Here is a 23,483-nt window from a genome sequence, read left to right as displayed (position 1 = left end):
ATTATTTTTGGTTAAATATTATCCGATTTTTTTGGTTAAATTTTAGCCTTATATGTTATTTTATGGCACTATCGAGTTAATTTTAGTATTCTTTTATGGTTATTCCTCTACCATTTTTTTCACTCAGACTTATTCTTATCCATTTATTATTTTAGGTTTGGCCTTGTATTTTATACACTACTGCACTTTCTTCCCCGAATTTTTTTTCCCAGGCAACCTATGCAAAATATTTTTTTCTTGCCGGCAATTTATGCAGAATTTATTCTAGGGCTAGGTCGACTATGAATTCAATTGGTGCAAGATATAGTTACGGGCCAAAGCCTGTTTAAATTCCTTGACGCGCCATGCTATTGAATTTAATTTATTCTGAGGTTGCCAAAATCATTATTTTAAATATGTTTGATTAAAATATATAGATAATATGATTCATAAGGGTTTTCAATTTTTTTTGGGTAAAAATAAACTTTTTAATATACGCTTTAAAATCTTGATAAAAGTTACTCTAGAAAATAAAGTAATTAGCTATAGCTAGTGCAAATTTTTTCAAATTAACTTGTAACTAGGTACAGTTCAAAGGTAACTAGTTACATTGAAAGTTATTATATATCTCAGCTAGTGTTATCTAAAACCTCGATTTAGCAGGTTTTAAAAAACTGCAAAATAGATTTTAGTCACAAAATTTTATCTACAGGTAGGCAAGGGGAAGACCCCCGCCCCCATGGAAAATATGACTAGATAAAATTTTTGTTTTTAAAATACTTGTATGTTAATATCTAAACGAAAATGTGCTTTCTTTTTTTTAAATCTGATAAAACCTAAATTTTCTAATTCTAAAATCATCTAGGAAATTTCTTCTTCTATTTAAAAACTGCGTGAAATAATTTTAAAAACCTACGAATTAACAATATAATCAAAATTTTATATAAAAAATTTGTTTATATTAATTTTAAAATATTAGAACGGGAAGCTTCCTAATGACGTCATAATTTTTATGACATCGTCGTTTAACCTTCTTTATTTAAATTGTAAAAAAGCACTTAGTATTACTTTACTAAACAATCGTTCAACTTTAGCGCTTGATGGTAAAAATAAGCTATTATTACCGTTATCAATTTTACCGTAACCACTCCATCTTATTTTGGTATATTTTCCGAAGATGCCACAAATCTATTTGACTACTTTTTATGTCACTACTAAATTATAAAAGCATTGCTACGCGAGTGGCATCGAGTCTCATATTTAAAAGATGATAAAAAGTTGATGTTTTATGATGATGATGTTGTTAAAATTATAGATCTCATATTTAATTTTTTTATATTATAATTGCTTTGGTGCTTCTAGAGTCTTCGCTCAATTGAATCTTGTCTAATAACTTTATTATTTATTCTGTTTATTAAGCGGATTTATATAATAAACAAAAGTTTATGCTATTAAGCATTACATATTGTCTTAAACAATATTAGAACTTTCAAAAGTTTGGTTAACTTAATGTCAAGGGCTGCGTTCTAATTTAAGATTCATATCAGATTTTTGAAAATATAACTCGATTTAACTAATTTTACTTCTTATATCTATTAAATAAACTGTTAAGAACAAATAATCTCTATAAAGAGATCCAAATATTTTTTGAATCAGGGAAACCAGGTCAACGTACCATATCTGGTTATTTATTGTTTTATCACAAATAAATTTTTGAATTGAAATAGTTTCACATATGATTCTTATAGTGCACTATAACATAAAAAGCATTTTTTTCAAAAATATTATGATTTTGAGCGTTGTTAAATAGCCCATGGGTCGTTTTTTAAAAACTATCCGATCAATATTTTAACCAAAATAATATTATGTAAGCCTGTAGATTTTGCTCATAGATGGAAAAAAGTTTGGACCTCTATTTGCCAAATCTTGAGGCTTAACATAATATTATTTCGGATAAAATCTTAATCGGACATTTTAAAAATCGGGCCATTTAACAAACCTAGCGCTAGATGCCATTGAAGTTAGGCAAATGGGTTTTGTTTATATTCATAGTAAACCAAAATATTATTTTTTCATAATAATTATAAAAAAAATTCCAGAAAATTCATAATTTTATTGTTATTCTGATTAGTGATCTGCATTGGGCCTAATATTTCAAGCCCGGCTCGACCCAACCCGATTTTTTTGAAAAAAATTTTACCGGCCCGACACGAATTTATTTAAATATAGAAATTAATTTTTTTAAAAAAATTATAAAAACTGAAAATAAAAGATATATGTCATATGGCGTTTAGTTTCTTTAAATAAAATCAAATATTTTTATTTTACATAAAAAATTCAACATAAAATTGATAAATTTAGAGATATTTTAAAAAATTTCCAAAGCCCGACCCGGTTCGAATTTTTAAAGGCTCGGCCTGAAGCCCGTTTGGGGGCCGCGCCTACGTTTGCAGATCTTTAATTCTTATTATATTCTTTCATATAAAAATACGTTGAATATATTATTATGAATTTTTTTATCATTTTATTTTAATCATATTTTTATAACAGTTTTTAAATATATTAGAATATTCAGATGGATATTTATTTGCGTGACATTATAAAGCAAAAATAAAAGAAGGCTTTGAATCTTAGATTAGGAGGAGCAGTTATACATTTACTCAAAATTGTCTAAATACCCTCTTTGCATTTTATAGTTTTTTACATTTCTAATATCGCATTCGAAACACCTTGGATTTTCGCAACTGATACTATAAGAGAAAATAAACTTGAAAATTCTCCCCTGGAAACAATTAAATTATGGCAAAAAAGGAAAGTGTCTATTATGATTACCGATATGAAAAGCCAAATGAAATATTTGTGGTTCGATGAAAAGATAGATGGTGACAGTTGCATTAACATGCAAAGCTCTTAGCCCTCGTGCAACGTGGCATGATTCTTTCAAAATATTTTTTCAAAAATAAAAATTATACAACCTAGGCTCATAAATTCATATAATTCTCAAGTGGGTGGCGTTGATATAATCGATAACATAATTTAATATATAGAATAAATATACTAGGTAAAAAAATTATGGTGGCCTATTTTTATAAATTTTTTTGATGTAGCAATGATAAATTTATGAAGGTTATGGAATCGAGTTAATCGATGATAAAAAATCATTAGAGGAGACCGGGGTTCTATTGTCTATAAAAAATAGAAGTACTATATAGACAATGCAATTTTATTCTTTACATATATCTCTACAGTAGAAATTAATATTTAAGAAAAAAATCATTAATTTTTAATTAATGTGAGATTTAAAAAAATAAAAATTTAAGTTTTATGAATTTTTCACATTGCGTGTCATAGCCCTTCTTTATTTTTAGATTTTTAAAAATTTTTGATATAAAAGTGTTGATTCTTAAATGAATAAAAATAAATTGTGAAATATGTTAAATTTATTAGGGTTTATCTACGGTATGACTAAATACTGCATGGCTAAAATGCATTGCTAAAAAGCTATTATTCATAATCAATCAAAATTTGATTATATAATTTTTTTTTTTAAGTAATTTTCAGAAACATTTTTTTAATGTAGTAAAAAATTGAGATAAAACAAATAATTTAAAATTCTATTTTTACAATATTATTCGAATAAAAATAATATTTACTAGCTTATTAAAACTTAAATTTTATTTTTCAATTGCAAAATTTAACAAATATATAACCATAAGAGGGCGTTAAATGCATAAATATGAAAATATATTCTTAGGAAACCAGAATATATTGGAAAGCGCTTATTTTATATTTGGGTGTAAATACATGTGTAAAACCTAAAAAAATTTAAAAATAGAGGTTTCTTTGACATTTAATTAATGAGTAGGTTTAGAATCGAAAAAGAATAAAAAATTTGTAAGGCACATATTGCTTGCGTTTGATCAAAATCTCTTCATTTTTGGTTTATAAGTGTATATTTAGGTGTTAAGCATTATCCTAAAAAATATTTTGAAAATATTATGATTTGACCGAAAGCCAAGCTCAAAACCGACTATACTAAATATTCAATCAAATTTGGTAGTAATATTAATTGGAATTCATTTTTGGTTTATTTTCTATAAATACGAGTAAATCATTATCCCAAAAAATATTTTAAAAATATCGTGATTTGACCGATAACCGATTACCGAAATACTGTATTGCGTTATCCATGGAAGTTTCTTCATTTTTGGTTTATATACAATAACGTGTTAAGCATTATCCTAAAAAATATTTTGAAAATATTATGATTTGACCGAATGCCGAGCTCAAAACCGCCCACTTACTAAATATTCGATTGACCAAATTTGGTAGTGATATTAATTGGAAAGAGTTCATTTTTGGTTTATTTATCTATAAATACGTGTAAAACATTAACCAAAAAAATATTTTAAAAATATCGTGATTTGACCGATAACCGATTTGAAACCGAAATATTGCATTGCTGGCGTTATCCATGGAAAAAATTTTATTTTTGGTTTATACGTGTACAATAACGTGTTAAGCATTATCCTAAAAAATATTTTGAAAATATTATGATTTGAATGCCGAGCTCAAAACCGACCACTTACTAAATATTCTATCGACCAAATTTGGTAGTAATATTATTTGGAAAATGTTCATTTTTGGTTTATTTATCTATAAATACGTGTAAAACATTAACCAAAAAAATATTTTAAAAATATCGTGATTTGACCGATAACCGATTTGAAACCGAAATATTGCATTGCTGGCGTTATCCATGGAAAAAATTTTATTTTTGGTTTATACGTGTACAATAACGTGTTAAGCATTATCCTAAAAAATATTTTGAAAATATTATGATTTGACCGAATGCCGAGCTCAAAACCGACCACTTACTAAATATTCTATCGACCAAATTTGGTAGTAATATTATTTGGAAAATGTTCATTTTTGGTTTATTTATCTATAAATACGTGTAAAACATTAACCAAAAAAATATTTTAAAAATATCGTGATTTGACCGATAACCGATTTGAAACCGAAATATTGCATTGCTGGCGTTATCCATGGAAGAATCTTTATTTTTGGTTTAACGTGTACAATAACGTGTTGAGCATTATCCCAAAAAATATTTTGAAAATATTATGTGACCGAATGCGGCTCAAAACCGATCAGATACTAATATTCGATCGACAAAATTTGTTAGTAATATTATAAAAATGTTCATTTTTGGTTTATACATTTATAAATACGTGTAAAACATTATCCTAAAAAATATTTTGAAAATAAAATATTATGATTTGACCGAATGCCGAGCTCAAAACCGTCCACTTACTAAATATTCGATTGACCAAATTTGGTAGTAATATTAATTGGAAAATGTTCATTTTTGGATTATATATCTATAAATACGTGTAAAACATTATCCAAAAGAATATTTTAAAAGTATCCTGATTTGACTGATTTTGGTTTGTTAAGCCTTATCCTAAAAAATAGAAAATAACATGATTGACCGAATGCCGTGTTCAAAACCAACCACTTACTAAATATTCGATCAGATTTAATAGTAATATTGATTGAAAAGTGACGAAACGTTAAATCTAACCGAAAGCAATAATATGGTCGGATAGGATGAACTCTTGGCCTACGGGGAACGCTTCCCTGGCCCCGAGCAAGTGCCTTACCTCCCCCGCAATAACATACTCTTTAATACTTGATAGCCTTTGACACTAATACATTATAGAGCAATCATAAATTGATAATTAATACACATATTTTTGTTAATAAAACATCAATATAGGGGGTAATAGGCCATCAAACGCAAATACTTAATTTTATACAGCGCTGAATGTTCGATAGACCTATTTGCTAAGCATTATAAAGTCGATAGACTTCCCGTCTTTTAGTCGGAAACTTATTGGTATACCCTCCTAGAGTGAGCAGAAATATGCATATAAATGAAAACACAAGGTTATAAAATTACTTTTTATCAAATTTGAATTAATAACCTTTTTAACTCACTAGGTATACCCTTAAAAATTTCCGACCATTATTGTAATAAGCCATGATTTATATACAATGTAAACTCCGCCATATTTTTGTTTACCTAATAGTTTGTTAAAAGATTCTTTTTAAATGGATCTATATACAGATACATCGTCTAAAAATTTATCTAGATACAGATAAAGCTTCTAAAAAGTTATCTTGATACAGATACAATTTAAAATATATCTATATATAGATACATTTTTTATTATACTCTTAGATAAGGTTTGAATACACATAAATTAGGATTCTATTGTGAAAATTCATGAAATGATCCAAAAAATTTATTGACTCGATATCACATTTATCAAAATATAACTAAAATAATGATTTTTAGATATTAATATAATATATGATTAATATAAATAATTATTATATATCATTAATAAAATAATATAATATATGATTAAATGATTATAAATAATTATTAGATTTCAGTAACAACCACTATCTGTCGGCAAATTATATTTTTTTTTGTGGAGCTAATGTTTTGATCATTTTTATAAATGAAGGATTTTCAACAATTGAAAATGGCTGAATGCTATCTATAATAAAATCAGTTATTAAATCATCTAAAGTGGTTTGGGTTAAAATCTGAGGTCTCTTGGAAAAAAAATCAATGGACGATGAGCCTAGTCCAATATTTTCTTTAATAGATTTTTTCTCCTTCCCCTTTTTTATTTGGATTAAGAGTGTTTGATGTTTTCTCTTAAAATTTAAAATTAAAATTGTAAACATTTATTAGTATCTATACCCTTAAATGTTTTACAATGTTGCAAGTTGAGGTAATGCTAACTGAAATTTGCATATTTTTTGGTAGACATGACAAACATTTTACTAACAGAGATTTGTTTTCTTTATTTTGAGATATTATTTTAAAATATGGTCTATAAATTGGCCATGGAAGAATGTCATCATTTTCGTCATCAATATTAATCTTAAAAATTAATATAATAGAATAAAATAAAATACCAATTCCATTGCAATTAAAAATGGCAAATTCCTTGAGGTGGATTGTAATATCAGAATTTGCTTGTTATTGATAACTCGGACATAATATTTAATTAATATTTATATATTCTTTTTTATATATAAGTTTTAATATTTTACATATATATATATAATTTTTTAATATATATATAATATTAAGTTATATGCTCATATGAAATTAAATAAATTTTTCATTCAAGTATTTTTATTTATAATATAAAAAAGCGTTAAATATAAGTATATCAAAATGTATCTTAAAAAGTATCTAAAAACAGATACAGATATCTCTAAAATAATATCTAGATACAGATACTTTAATCAAAAATCTATCCAGATACAGATACCACATTTTTATATCTAGATACTTTAACAACTCTGCCTAATAGTAACCAATTGTATTATATTGATAATTGTTTATATTAATCGTCTTTACTTTAAAAATATAGATATATAATTAAAATAAAGACAATTAGAAGGGCCTGGCACTGCCTCAGCTTACCAAATAAAATATGGCAGGAAATCAGACATTTTTAAAACAATATGATTTATCTATAATATATATAAAAGCCTTGTCACTCTGTGACAGTCACACTTTCACGATTTATAATATATATATTTAAAAAACCGTTAATTTTGAACAGTGTCTATGGCGTAATCGGTAAAAGCGTCTATTACAAGTCTGATAGACTTAGGTTCAAATCTCAGCAATGATTTTTTTTTCTTAATCAACTTGGTGGTTCCGTCCTTTGAGATGTTAACTAAATCCCCATTGGACCTGAAAATTCTTAATCAACTTGGTGGTTCCGTCCTTTGAGATGTTAACTAAATCCCCATTGGACCTGAAAATGTTGTCATTTGCAGATCTCTGGTGGTAAATACATGGGAAAATAAAAGTGGCAGACGCATATCATTTATAAATGGATTCTTTGGCCGAGGTAAAATCCATTATGATGCTGTTTCTGATGTCATCCTGATTAGAGATCTGCAATAGGCAAGTTTTGGTACAACTACCTGCTCACATATTTAAATATTTTGTTTAACTTGCCTGTCCAATGTATAAAAATTATTATATTGGTTGATTTGGCTCTTTATGTATTATTTTAATGTTTTTTACTTAAACTTATAAATTATATGATAAAAAAATAACATCTAATAATATCTATCTATAATAATAATTATATATATAAAAGCCGCGTCACTCACAATGTTAACAGTGTCACAATTTATAATATATATTTAAAAATTCACGATTTTTTAAAAGCGTCTGTGGCCTAATCAGCAAGAGCCTCGCTCACAATTACGAAGGTCATGGGGTTCGAATCCCAGTAAAGTTTTTTTTTTTTACTTAATCTGGCAAAATTAATTAAATAGAAGATAAAATAATTAACTGTTACATATTCACATACGATTCAAAGTTTGTTGCTATTTTATAATTTAAACTATTAAATTGGTAATCTTATATTTTAAAATATTTCAATACGTAATAGCCAATAGTATTTTTAATCATACCATATCAAACACTAATTCATTAAAGCATCCATTAAAATAATGCATTTCCTTCTTATCTTCTTATACATCATAAACATATATCTATCTATCTATAATAATGTATATAAAAGCGGTGTGATAGTCACAGTGTCACAATTTATCATATATATTTAAAAAATTGTCAACTTTGAAAAGGTCTGTGGCCTAATCGGCAAGAGCGTCGCACGAATCTGATGGCTTTGAGTTCGAATCCCAGCAATGCATTTTTTTGTTAATCCAACTTTGTATACTTTTATTTATTATATTAATTTCTTTATTTTTTTTAATTTTTATTATTTATGTACTTAATAAAAAATTTAATTTTGCTAGATGTGGGTTTTGTACATTGTTATCATAGAAACAGATTTCGGATTTGGACTTATTAAGAATGAGTCTTTTAAAATTGGCTTCAAGAAATTGAAAACCAATTATTTTAGGAAGAGCATCACAGATTGTTCCATCATCAAGATACCAAAATTTATATTCAAATCAAATTTAGATTTAAGATAATGGATGAGATAATGAATACCAAGGTAATATAAACGAAGACGTTTTTCCCCTGCTGAATCTATTGTCAAAATCTATGACATGTGGGCTGAATAAGAGTTTTAATGTTGTATGTCTCTAGGAATTTTGAATAAACAGGAAATTTGTGATAAAAACAATTTATGAAATGTTCACGAAATTTGCTATTGAAAGCATTTTTAAAGTCTACTTTGATAATAGCGATTTTAGGAGGAGGATTTTGGAATACAAATGGTATGCGAAGGAAGCTATGCCTTCTCCCTTAACACCAAATCCTAATTGATAAATATACTTAATAAGTTAAGACCCTGGGTTTTGACCCATCGCAATTATTTTTGCCAATAATCTTCTAAATAGGCCATTGCAATGGGGTGGATACCACCACAGTGTTTGTGAGATAATCAGGTTTGCTCCCGTCATTGATTCGAATCTATTATGGCAGGTCTTTTTTTAAAAGAGTATTTAGGAAGGTTTTAAAAGCATTTAAATGATTCTTTGAGAAGAATGTAGATATTATACGAAGTGAGAGAGCAAAAACCATTGCATCTGGATGTGGAAAATTTCTTAAAAGAATTGATAAATATCATAACTCACAAATCATATTTTTATTATTCCATATTTTTCATAAAATATTTGGCCTTTCTCTAAAAATTTATAGAAATCTTGGAAGGATGAATATGGATAATCTATTCCTCTTATTTGACTATTCTGATTCATCCATTGTCAAATAAAGTAAAATTTATTATTTATCCATGCGGAGAAAATTCTGATTACCTGTCATTCTTGACGGGCTATCAGCTAGTAATTATATAATAATTTGAAATTTTAACGGCTAATATTTGAAATTATTATTTATTTGCTTATTATTTTTTTTACGTACTTTCACTTTTCATTTATTTTAGCTTTAGGAAAATGCCAAAATATTTTTTAAAAAATTATAATTTTAAATTTTTATTATTTTAAATTTTCATGAAATTGAAAAATACCAGGCATTTAGGTAATCTCGACGGAGGTGGAGGGAGGATTAATTTTTTGTAATACTGAAATTATTTTTTTTGGAACATTAAAAATTTATTAATAATTAAGATTATTTATTAAGTGGTGGGGTTTGAGTTCGGCATTCGGTCAAATCATAATATTTTTATTTTCAAAATATTTTTTGGGATAATGTTTTACACGTATTTTAGATAAATAAACCAAAAATGAACATTTTTCAAATAATATTACTACCAAATTTGGTCAATCGAATATTTATTAAGTGGTCGGATTTGAGCTCGGCATTCGGTCAAATCATAAGATTTTCAAAATATTTTTGGGGATAATGCTTAACACGTTAATGTACACGTATAAATCATGAAGAATTTTCCATGGATAACGCCAGCAATGCAGTATTTCGGTTTCAAATCGGTTATCGGTCAAATCACAATTTTTTTTGAAATATTTTTTGGGTTATTGATTTACACGTATTTATAGATAAATTAACCAAAAATGAACTCTTTCCAATTAATATTACTACCAAATTTGGACAATCGATTATTTAGTAAGTGGTCGGTTTTGAGCTCGGCATTCGGTCAAATCATAATATTTTCAAGATATTTTTTAGGATAATGCTTAACACCTAAATATACACTTATAAACCAAAAATGAAAAGATTTTGATCAATAACGCCTATGTGCCTTACAAATTTTCTATTATTTTTCGATTCTAAACCTACTCATTAATTAAATGTCAAAGAAACCTATATTTGTTAAAAAAAATTTTAGGTTTTTCGCATGACCCAAATATAAAAAAGGCGCTATCCAATAATTATTCTGGTTTTCTATTTATGCATTTAACGTCCTCTTAGGGATATATATTGTTAAATTTGCAATTGAAAAATAAAATTTAAGTTGTTATAAGCTAGTAAATATATTTTTTTTCCAATAATATTAAGTAAAAATAGAATTTTAAATTATTTGATATTTAATCTCAATTTTTTACTTAATAAAAATTGATTTGTGTACATTAAAAAAAATGTTTCTGAAAATTATTTTTAAAAAGATATTATATTGATTATGATTAATTGCTTTTTAGCAATGCAGTTTAACAATGCAGTATTTAGTCATTACGTTTATCTATATCATATATATCACGGAAGATCTTGTTGTCACTTAAAACTGTCATATAATTACAAAAATAAAGTCAATCATCATCATATTGTTATTAGTGGTCTTAGACAAGCTAGTGGCTTCTGATATTTTTATAAATTTAATTGGATTTTTTTTATTCAAAATAATCCCTGCTTAAAAAATGGCTAATACGTACCTCACCAAAACCTGCCCCAGGTCTTCACAATTAATTAAAATTTAAATTACCATAAATTGTATTAAGCACCTTATTAAAATACATGTTTGGCTTAAATTTCAAATCTCAAAGTTTATTAGTTTTTAAATTATTTGAGAAGGAAATACCTACTCCAGGAACACACTATCCCCGGTCTCCCCTACTTACACTTCCGCGGGAAATAACGGCGACACTTTTAATAACTCCCTCATAAACGAAAAGAGGGGTACAAGTAAAGGCCCCTTTAATAAATTACTAACTAAATGAAACAACGGAAAATTTTTTATGTGGTCAACAACGAATAATGATAACAAAAGACGACGGTGTAAATTTGGAAGATATATATGTTACACATGTCATATATCATTACATATTCATTGTTTTAGAAAATTTCATATAAAAAATTGCAATATTATTTATTCAATTTTTTTCCGATGATTTAAGATTATTTTACTTTTATAACCCTAATGGCCTACTTTGCAGATATGCAACTATTCAAATTTCATGTTTAGGATGCTTTCTTTCGCGGATTTTTTTATGATTTCTTATTTTGACTAAAATAAAATTTGAAATAATCAAGAATTTATATTGGCTGGAAAAAGTCTAATCATACTTACACATAATTGATTTTTGAATCGTAATTTAAAATCCAATATTTAAGACTCGGCCTAGGCGAGTCTTTATCTTTATTTCGCATATAACTGGTTTTTGTTTATTGACTGGAAAAACTGATTAATGAATTAATAAGTAGGGGAGGCCGGAGATCTTATGAGCCTTGGGGTTTTCTTTTAGAGTCTCAACTCTAATGTTAATATTTTAACAAAATTTATATAACTATATTATTATGCACATGCGGCTATAATTTGTTTATTATCGGATCACAAATAAAATTTTGTTAACACAATATATGATTTATACCCTCAAAAGCAACTTTTTAATTGCTGCAATTTATAAAAAATAATAAAGATTTTAATTATCCAATAACTATCTCATATAAAAGTTAAACCCTATTCTATTAAAAATTATTCTTTATTTGAACAATAAAAATGTTTAAACTACCATAAAATTGATTTGAATGATATAAGGCCTGGGCCTACTTTTCAGAGCTTCATGAGCTTTTCAGGAGTTATTTTTAAAATTTATTTTTATTTATTGAAGTATGAATATGCTAAGAAATTATATTAGAAAAATGAAACAGATAAAATCATTAATATATTTAATGAAAATCCGTCCCTGCTAGGCCATTATGGAGAAAGCAAACTTAAGTTATGCAACAGTGAAGAGATATAAATCAAGATTAATGAAACAACAAGATTTTAATTGTCTTCACCAAGACAAATATTCAAAAAAGAGCAAGAAACTATATAAAACAATTATCCAATAATTGCATCTAAAATGTTTATAAGTCTTTTTTCCAAGTAAATTTTTTTTGAGTACATGGATCCTGATGTAATGTCAATCCATTCTTTATTTGTTTAAATATGCTCCCCGGTCTCCCTACTAACCATTCATAACATTTTGGCTCACCTAGATATTCAGTGCTTCTATTTCTTTCCTGGCCAATCTTGGCAATTTTTTAAAATTTTTCATCTCAAATTGGTTTGAAATACGTACTAATTATTAATATAAATTTCAGAGATGCTTTCAAATATTGGCTGACTTTACGCTTCTAACGTGATATCATAACTTGTAATTCAGTTACGTTTTATGTGACTGGCAAAATTGATTAAAGAATTAATAATGCACTCGATATTAACGCAAGCCAGAGATTAGAACTTCTATATTCTCCCTTCTGTCATGATGCTAATTTTGACAATTTTTTTCTTATTTTACCAATAATACCTTTTCCCTTTAAACTATCCAAAAAATAGCAATAAAATGTATAATAAAGTATTATTTAATGGTTTGGTGGTTTTTGAATTGGTGTTTCCAAAAGTTTGACTCACTTCATGCTTAAAGTTTGACGTCATAGCTTTCATGTTTATAACTCTGGTTCTTAACACAAAACTCAGCATTTTTAATTTAATATTTTTATTATACAAAATAATTTTGCGATTTAGAAATTTTTATTAAAGGAATTAAAATCGAATAAAGTTTAAATAGAGGTATATAAAATATTTATTTGATCCGAAAAAATATGTAAATTCATAATGCAATATTTTTTTGAAAAAATTTGGGCTAATAATTTTTTAATTGAGTATACTAACAAAATAAAATATTTACAAAATTGGTGTCTGGGATGAAATCAGTGAATATCTAATGAGGTTTTTAAAAATATTTTAATAAGCATTATTTGCCCCCTTCCTTTGCCGTATGAAAATATTGAAATAAAAAAATAATGATATGAAACTCTTAGACATGCATGTTTTATTTATGTTTCTCCACGGTCTACCAAAGGGTCATAATGATTTTTTTTTAAATCCTTTCTACGCTTGGGTATATCTAAAAATATTTTTTTAATTTTTATGAAAATATTTAGCCATACCTCTATTAGTCATTACTTTTTGTTTTGGTTCTGAGAGGTAAAGTCAAAGAAACCTATAAAAAATATTAATAAAGGCTTTGCTTTATGTATATAATCATAAAATCTTAAAAGCGCTGATTTATCATGTCTGAAATAATATATTAAATCAATTAAATTTTTTAATTTATTTATTAAATTTTAAAATATAAAATTTTGAAAATATAAATAATCTCTTTTTTCTTAATTTTAATTAGAAATATTTTGTCTAGATCTGGATAATGTAATTTTAAAAAATTATTATTGTTAATTCTGTTCAATTACCCAACCGCAACTTTGTTCTGGTTGTAGTGTTCCTGTTGACTCGAAGATACAAAGGAAGTATCCCTAGACACAATCAACGCAATGGTATTATTCAACGAGCCCTTAAATTTGCCCAGATTCCATCGATCCTAGAACCTATCGGTTTTTTGGATATGATGAACGCCCAGGGAGCATAACCAAAATTCCTGGGGAAGGGGAATTTCTAATTTGGAACTATTCCTGTTTAGGTCCCCCTAGCCCCTAAAAATCTTAACACAAACATCTTTGATATTAAAGAGCTGTTTAAAATAAATAAATATTCGGGAATATAGGAAGAACACATTTTTGTACCTATAATCTCCTCTACATTAGCCACATTTGATAGCCATACTTTAACCTTCTTCAAAGAATTCGATAGCCGTAAAATTGCCCATGAACCCATCGCTATTCATAAATCTAATCACATCAGCTTCTGGAATAACCTGGCTCTTTTAAAAATCCGTTTTCCATATTATATTTTTTTTGATGGGATATTTTAAAAATAATTATAATTATAATAATGCAGGATAACTTGTTTCGATCCTAATTAATTAAAAATAATAGTAAAAACCATATTTAGTGTTATTAAAAACCCGATTCGGGTAACCCGATTAAGATTATAACCGAAATAATATTGTGTAAGCTTGATGATTTTGCTCATAGTGGCAGAAAGGTTTTTATAGGTATAAAGGCGTAGAAATGATTTCTAAAAAATTTTTTTAAGTGAAAACGGGCAGGAAATTTTTTTAAAGCTTTTTTGATCTGGGTCAGAAACCTTCACAGGCCGGCGCATAGGCTATATTATATTTTATAGCAGTTGCTAACTTAAAAAAATATTGCAAACTTTTTCTTTTAATAATAATAAATTTCAGCGTTGTAACAAAATGATTGCCTAAATACACTTAAATACTATAGGCTTGGGCCACGCTTGTGGAAATTTTTGAAACTTATTATGGGCTTGGGAATTTTTTTCAATTATTAAATATGGGTTGCGGGCCTAAATCGGGCTTGATCAAAAAATTCAGGTCCATGAAGGTTTCGGGATAAGTCGTGCTTAGAAAATTTTCTTGCCGGCCCGGACAATTTATACATATAATATCAATCAGGTTCTTTCAAATATCTCATTTTTATTAAAATTTAATAAGCCAGTTCCGGTATCTAAATTTTTGAGATATTTGTTTCAATATCAAGATAATATTTTGATTTGAAGACAATAAATTAAAATATGCTAATTTCTTTATTATTCAAAAGTCTAACTAAAATACTAAATCTATAAATAATATATTAAATTCACAAAAAATTAAACAGTTTATGATATGATACAATTACAAATGTACAATTGATTTAAAAAACGGTTGTTGTAGATATCCTAGAGGCGAGATATAAGAGCCTTAATTTATATTGTGAAAAATTTAGGCATTATGTGATGGCCAGAAAATCTATACAATAAAATTTAATTGGCCAAGGCAGACTTTTCTCCAGGCTTACTTTTCATATAATTTTTAATACCAAAATATAAAATTCATTTTTAATTTTCATTTTAAAAATGAAAAATTATATAATGTTTATCATGATAATTGTTAATAGAGGTGGGTGCGGGACTAAACCCGCTCACTGTGGCAATAAAAAAATTCACGCTTACCATCAAAAGATTTTTGACTCGTCCCGTCCGCTCACTAAAGGCAATATTTTGATTCACTGTGTTTTTAAAATTTTTCAAAACTATTGTTATAATTTTACACTTTTTGAATTTATTCTATTTATTTCTCTAATTTCATAATCTATATTAACAATAAAAAATTAATACACTATAAATCGAAATTTTTATTTAGAAAAAGAAGAATGCCCATCTTTTTTTTATTTCAATTGTGTATACCTTTCCTCTAATAAGAGGGGCTACAGAAAATAACCTTTCACTAGAAACCGAACTTGCCGGGCTGACAAAATTTTACTCGCTAATTTTTTCAAAAAAGGAAATGAATATTCCTGCTTCCAAAACTTCAAAATATTATCTTTTATTTGTCTTATGACCGATGATCTTTTAAGTTCATTCTCACAGCTTTCATCAGTAGATGTTGATGCTTCATCAGAATAATCTAGAAAATTCTCTAAATATTTCATTTAGAATATATCTTTTATGAGTATATAGGATAGGTTGAATTAGGAAAGTTATAAATGATAGTTGGCATTGACTTGTGCATATCATCTAATATTATATCATTTAGCATTTTTAATGCTTTATATACATCATTATTTTTTCTTCTTCTATTAAAAACTATAGAATTTTGAAATTCGGATCTAGAATAAAGCCTACCTTATGTAGTGTCTGCATAATAAATCTTTATTTTAAAAGAAATCTTGTTCTATTTTTTAAAGTTTTGATTATTATTGTATCACGTTCAGAAGTTTAACAAAATTTTGCTAATTTTTGTTTCAATAGATAAACTTCATTTATTATGGGACGAGAATCTGCGCTCAGATTATCCGAGCATTCTTTAAATATTGATAAAAATTTACAGGGTTCTCATTCAAAAAAGGAAAAGTCCTAATCAGAAAAGGAAACGTTTCAATCATAAAAGGAAAAGGTCCGATCAGAAAAGGTTCAATTAAAAAAGGAAAAAGCTCAAACAAAAAAGGAAAAGTGTCAATCAAAAAAGGAAAAGTCTCAAAGGTTTAGGAAAAAGTTCGATCAAAAAAGAAAAAATGTCAGGAAAAGGTCCAATCAAAGTGTCAATTGAAAAAGAAAAATTCCCAAAAGGAAAGGAAAAGTGTCAATCAAAAAAGCAAAATTCCCATTCAAAAAAGGAAAATCGTAATTTTTTTAAATTTCTTGTCATTCTTTCTTAAATTTTTATTTATTTTTGTTATTCCTTCTTATTTTATTTCTAACTTTTTGCGATTTCTTTACTTTATTTTTCTTACTATATCTTCTCTCAATTTATTTTTCTTCTCAATTTATTTTTCTTCTCATTTTTGATAATTCTTTTGTTTTTTTAAAAATAATTTATAAATTTAAGTCCATTTTTTAAACAATTCTTTTACGTTTTTTCCTACATATATTCTTTTTATGATTTTTTCTCTTTATATTGTAATCTGTTACATACATTTCTATTTTCAATCTCTTTAAGTCATTTTTAATAGTTATTTTTTTGACCTTTTCTCAATTTTTTTTTCTTCTCATTTTTGATAATTTTAAAAATAAGAATTTAAGAATGATTATTGTTTTTAATTGCAATTGCTAAATTAAATTATCATTTGGTTATAATGTACCTTTTTAAAATTAAATAAGTTTGAACTGTAATACCAAATGATCATAAATTAATAAAATATAATCATTTTTAAATTCTTATTTTTAAAATTATCAAAAATAAGAAAAAAAAAATTGAGAAAAGGTCAAAAAAATAAAGATTAAAAATGACTTAAAGAGATTGAAAAGGTTAGAAATGTATGTAAAAGATTACAATATAAGGAGAAAAAAATCAAAAAAGAATATTGTATGTATGATGAAAAAAACGTAAAGAATTGTTAAAAAAGGACCTAAATTTATTTTTAAAAAAGACAAAAAAATTATCAAAAATGAGAAGAAAAATAAATTGAGAAAAGATATAATAAGAAAAATAAAGTAAAGAAATCGCAAAAAGTTTGAATAAATTGAGAAAAGATACAGTAAAAAAAATAACAAAGAAATCGCAAAAAGTTAGAAATAAAATAAGAAGGAATAACCAAAATAAATAAAAAATTAAGAAAAATTGACAAGTAATTTTTAAAAAATTACGATTTTCCTTTTTTGAATGGGAATTTTGCTTTTTTTGAATGACTTTTCCTTTCCTTTTTCGATTGAAACTTTTCCTTTTTTAATTGGACCTTTTTCTTCTTTGTTTGACACTTTTCCTTTTTGGATTGAACCTATTCCTTTTTTGTTTGGGCCTTTTCCTCTTTTGATTGGGACTTTTCCTTTTTTGAATGGGAACCCTGTATTAAACTTGTGTATGATGTTGATATCTAATTCTTGCTTGCTAAACAAGTACACCTGTATTTCAGTATATGATTTTAAGTAATTCTGTATCATGATATTTACAGGTTCCATCTCGTTATTACAACTTGTTTAAGGATGTGGCTTAGCTTGCTTATTAACTGTAGATTGTTGAAATATTGTACTATTTTCTTACACCATATATTTAAGGCTATTTCAGTTAATTGTCAAAAATATAATGCATAATATTATTTTGTATATGGCATATACATGCTAGCGTTTCTTCATCTTTGAAAGCATTTGCTCCGTTATCAGTGACACATCTATACATTTATTAAAATAATTATCTTTCTGTGTATTCTTCTAAAATTGAATTGACTACACTTTTAATATTGACGCCTGTTTTCATTTCCTTTGTTTAATTCAAAATCTTTAATGACAATATGACTTGTAAGGGTTAAAAAGCTTCGATTTTTATAGTCATCCATCCAAAAATCAGTTGTTATGAACAAGTAATTATTATTGATCATGCTTTGGATCTAAATTTCATCGTATATTTTTAGGGCTATAGTATTCATGAGAGTTTTCAGACTCACAGGTATATCATTTATATATTGTCCAATGTAACACCAAAATTTATTAACTCTTGGCCTAGCATGTAAAATCCTTCACTTTCTATTGTATTTAAAGACCTAAGATCTTTACAAATAAAATATAACTGAATTTTTTGTTAAAAAGTTTAAGCAAAATTTAGCAAAAAGTCTCGCGATAAAACACCTAAACATAAATAGAAAATAGAACTAACGGCATGATACCTAATTTCCTTATAAAATATGGAGGATTTTTTGTTTTCAAAAATTATTCTTTTAAAAAATAAATAAATTAAATTAGAAAATATATATAATTTTAAAAATTAAAATTTCCGTGATTCATGGGAAATTTATGTTCACGCCCAATCTTGACCGGGAAAAATTTTAGAAAGGCCCGTCGCGCTTAATAATTTAAAATTTATTCACACTCACGTCGTGACCCACCATGACACAATAGGTCACGCGTAATCTCACGGCCCGTCCCTACCTCTAAATTAAGCTAGTGATTGTTCCCGTCAGACCATTTGCTAAATAACGACCAATTTTTCAAAAACCGGCGAAACAACCAACATATTAAAAAGAATGACAATTATGATAATTGTTATCTTTCTAGATTAAAATGTCATGGAAATTAAATATAAGTAATTTCAAAAAACTCAAATTACATTTAATATCAGCAATAATTTACTATAGAAAACATAAATAATATATATTATGTTTTAGATGTGTAAAATAAGAATGGTTGCATAAGGAAAGTAAAATACTTAGTTAATGCTGACCTTTTGCCCAAAAAAATGGTTTCTAAAGTTTAAGCAATAGAAAATCGACTAAGGAACATCTGTTTACATTCTATAATTAGATTTCTTCTCTAAGAGTCGTCTAAAGCTTAGTCTTAACCAAAAAAATCGGCTAATGATAAGTACTGCCAAAGGTAGTGTTGAACCAATCAGTATTTTATTTATTGTCATATAATATATTTAAAAAATTATAATTTTCGAAGTTGTCTGGGGCTTAGTCGGTAAGAGCTTGGCTTGCCAATCCGATAATTTTGGGTTCGAATTCAGCAAAGTGTATACTATTTTCAAAGTCAACTTGATTATATTAAGGGGGATGATATACAGTAGATCGATATCGGAGGCGATCGCGTGATTCCATCACTTAATATATAAAAAAAATATAGGTCGTTTGTAACAAATTAGGCTGTTGTTTAGAAAATTATATGTCGACTTGGCAGTATTTAATATTAAACAATACCCAATTTACTTTATAAAAGTTGTTTATGTTAAGAACGAAATTTTTCACTTTGTAAATATATTTAGATGACTAAATTAGCTTCACACGATTGGGTTTTCTTACATTGCTTACCACGAAAGTCTTATGAAGTCACGGATGAAATATTTTATAGCGATAAATCTTTGGTATGGAAGGAAGCTGAAAATCGAAAGTGGACTTTTATGGTGAAAGATCGTTTTTTTATATTGATAATTTTTGATTATGATAAAGATTAGTATCATAGCTACGCTTATTGCGTAGTATCTAAAAATTAGCAATCATGACCTTTTTAACTAATCCGATCCCATCATATATATCAGAGACCTGCAGGCCCAGCCCTAACCGGTGTAACCTGATATTTTAACTTAAATTTAAATTAACTCCCTTTAATAATACTGACATTTATGATTGTCGTTATAATATATTTTAATAAAATTTAGTAATACTGACATTTATGACTGACGTATTGTGTTAAAAGTTTCTATTATTATACTGACATTAATGACTGACATGTAATGTTAAAAGTTTCTATTTAGTAATACTGACATTAATGACTTACATATAATGTTAAAAGTTTCTATAATTTATACTGACTAGTGCTGACATGTAATATTAAAAGTTTATATATAGCAATATTGACATGATAGGTGATACTTAAAGTTAATAAGTTTGCTATATTGACGTTTATGAGTAACAGATAATTTAAATTTTCTAATATTGAAATTTATGAGAGATAATTTCTGATATTTATTAATATAACATCTAAGTTTTATTTTCAATCTTTTCAAATACCAACCTTATACAAACTAGATTAATAAAATTGAAATTCGATTCAAAATTTAATTTCAAAAATTAATCCATGATGCTCCAAATGCCAACTATCATTAACTATGGTTGATATAGTCCCAAAACATGGTATGGATACTTTGCATAATTTCAAAAATGTTTGACTATCTTCCTAATACATTAAAATTATTATTTAAGCAACTCTTCCCATTAGTATTACAACTAATGAGAGTCCATTCTCTTATTTAAGAAAAATAAAAACATACATAAGAGGTACAACTTCTGAAAGTAGATTGAATGATTTAACCCTTTTGAATATATATGCATTTGACACTAAGCACGATTGAGATAATTAAAAAATTATCTCAATCCCAACTAAAAAATAAAATTGCACAGATAACATGAGTAAAAAACATATTATAAGTTTGTGATGTAAAATCCAATCCGTTATATATTTATTCACGAATACTTTATTATAAATCATTAAACTTACAAAATACAATTATTCTTAAGAAACTTGTGTATTAATTTATATTTCCAACATTTAAATTTTTTAAATATATTTTATATATTTATTTTAAAGGCTCAAAAAATTTAAAATTTATATTTTATTTTATAGTAATTCATATGCTGTTTATAATCCCAACTAAAAAATAAAATTGCACAGATAACATGAGTAAAAAACATATTATAAGTTTGTGATGTAAAATCCAATCCGTTATATATTTATTCACGAATACTTTATTATAAATCATTAAACTTACAAAATACAATTATTCTTAAGAAACTTGTGTATTAATTTATATTTCCAACATTTAAATTTTTTAAATATATTTTATATATTTATTTTAAAGGCTCAAAAAATTTCTATTTTATTTTATACTAATTCATATGCTGTTTATATTCATTTAATATTTTATAATTCACATTAATTTGAATTGCTATTATTTATTATCTAAAAAAATATAATTACCCCCCCTCCCTCGCTCCCCCAGTAAATTTATATGTACGCATCATTTAATTTTTTAAATTTTTAATGCATCATTTAAATTACATAAAAAAACATATGTCTTCTTTTCCTTAAGCAGGATATGGTATGTTTAGTTGGTTTTTGAATTTTTTTTAATGCGCATGCACCTAAAATATTTTTATATAATTTAGCATATTTAAAAGAGTTGCTAACTTAAAAAATATTGCAAATTTTTTCTTCTAATAATAATAATCTTCAGTATTATATGCAAAAGGATTGCCTAATTGTTTATTTCAATTATACAATTAATTAAATTTTTGGATATAAGTTTGGCAAAATTTTTTGAAACTTATTATGGGCTTAGGATTTTTTTCAATATTAAATATAGACTCCTGGGACTAAACATCTTTTACACGGCCTGGGCCGGGCTTGGTCAAAATATAAAGCCTTTAATCCCAATAGTTTAAAAATAAAAACCATTTAATGTATTAAAGAAAAATTTATTTTTTTAAAAAGTTAAATTTATAACTTTAATTAACGGGTTAAAATCATTGCATCATTTTAAATTCATCATATGAGAGTATCGCATATTGCGACATTATATTTGCCCTCTTTTTAATTAAGAGATTTTTACAACTTTAATACTATGACTAATTTTTTTTATAATTTTTAATTATATAATATTTATTTATTTCTAAAAAATACCTTTTATTTATAGGCTGTTATGCTACATTTGCTCAAATCATATTTTCCGCGTAATTTCAAACCAAACTTTACCAAAATAGATTAATCTTGTTGGATATTTTTACAATTTTATTAATTATATATATTATAGAAAAATTATTTTACCTTGTTAAAAATTCAAAATTTTCTAAAAATTTGTAATTTATGTCAAACATAATTTATTTTTCGATTTTATAAAAAGTAAATTAAATTGAATTTTATGGCAATATGAAGGCGATTTTTGAAACTGAAAAATAAAAATTAAATATTTAAGACAATTTCATACATATGATTTTTAAGCAATAATTAGATTTAAATTCTTCCGGGCGATTTTTGACATGCCTGTGCAGGGGTCTTTTTTATAATATTAAATTGCTTTATGATATTAAATAAGTTAGAATATATCTTTATTAAACTCAGATATATAAGAACCTGACGAAGTAATATATTTGGTATTTTAAAAAGATATATATATATAAATTGCGATTTTATAGGTGATTCCTTACGATAAATAACCAACATCGAATAGTTGATATAAGATAATTTTCGATCTAGAATTGGATTGTTAAAAGTGGGGAAAGCTATTTTAAAGGTTAGATTCAAATATAAGAAAAATTATAGATTAATATAAGTGAAAAATTGAGAGGTAATTTATAATACTACTTCCAAATAAATTTATGTGCATCAATCTCTTACCAACAAATGTTATTGATATGTTTTTAACTAATTTTTAAAATTATCAATTTTTCAAAAATTTGTTATTTAAACGTGTTACATAATACTTATTTAGCAAAGTTTCAAAGCCAAATCGCCTTTCTACAGGTTTCTTTAAACTTTTATAACCAAATTTACAACTTGATGACTTTGAAAAAAATTCTGGTAAAATTTGTTGAATATTTGCCTTTGATGTAGTAAAAAAAAATTTATGATTAAATTGAGTTAACATTTAGGTCAAATAACTTTTTCATGTCATTACTTAGCACTTTCATCCAAATG

At 26.0% G+C, this 23,483-nt stretch overlaps 1 protein-coding gene across 1 annotated transcript in view; it reads left to right on the top strand.

Moving 5' to 3' along the window:
* LOC135929093 (ornithine transcarbamylase, mitochondrial-like) overlaps window positions 1-22,631 on the top strand; it is a 107,349-nt gene extending 84,718 nt beyond the window's left edge. The window contains exons 9-10 of the mRNA XM_065465594.1: window positions 20,056-20,193; window positions 22,483-22,631. Coding sequence (XP_065321666.1) covers window positions 20,056-20,193; window positions 22,483-22,554 — 210 coding nt within the window. The 3' untranslated portion in view covers window positions 22,555-22,631. The remainder of the gene's footprint in view (window positions 1-20,055; window positions 20,194-22,482) is intronic.
* Window positions 22,632-23,483: the final 852 nt, after the last annotated feature.

Source organism: Gordionus sp. m RMFG-2023, chromosome 4 (assembly GCF_954871325.1).
Source record: "Gordionus sp. m RMFG-2023 chromosome 4, tfGorSpeb1-WG-v2, whole genome shotgun sequence".
NCBI lineage: Eukaryota > Metazoa > Nematomorpha > Gordioida > Chordodea > Parachordodidae > Gordionus > Gordionus sp. m RMFG-2023.
The sequence above is the reverse complement of the archived record's forward strand: the minus strand, read 5'-3'. Positions and strand labels throughout refer to the sequence as shown.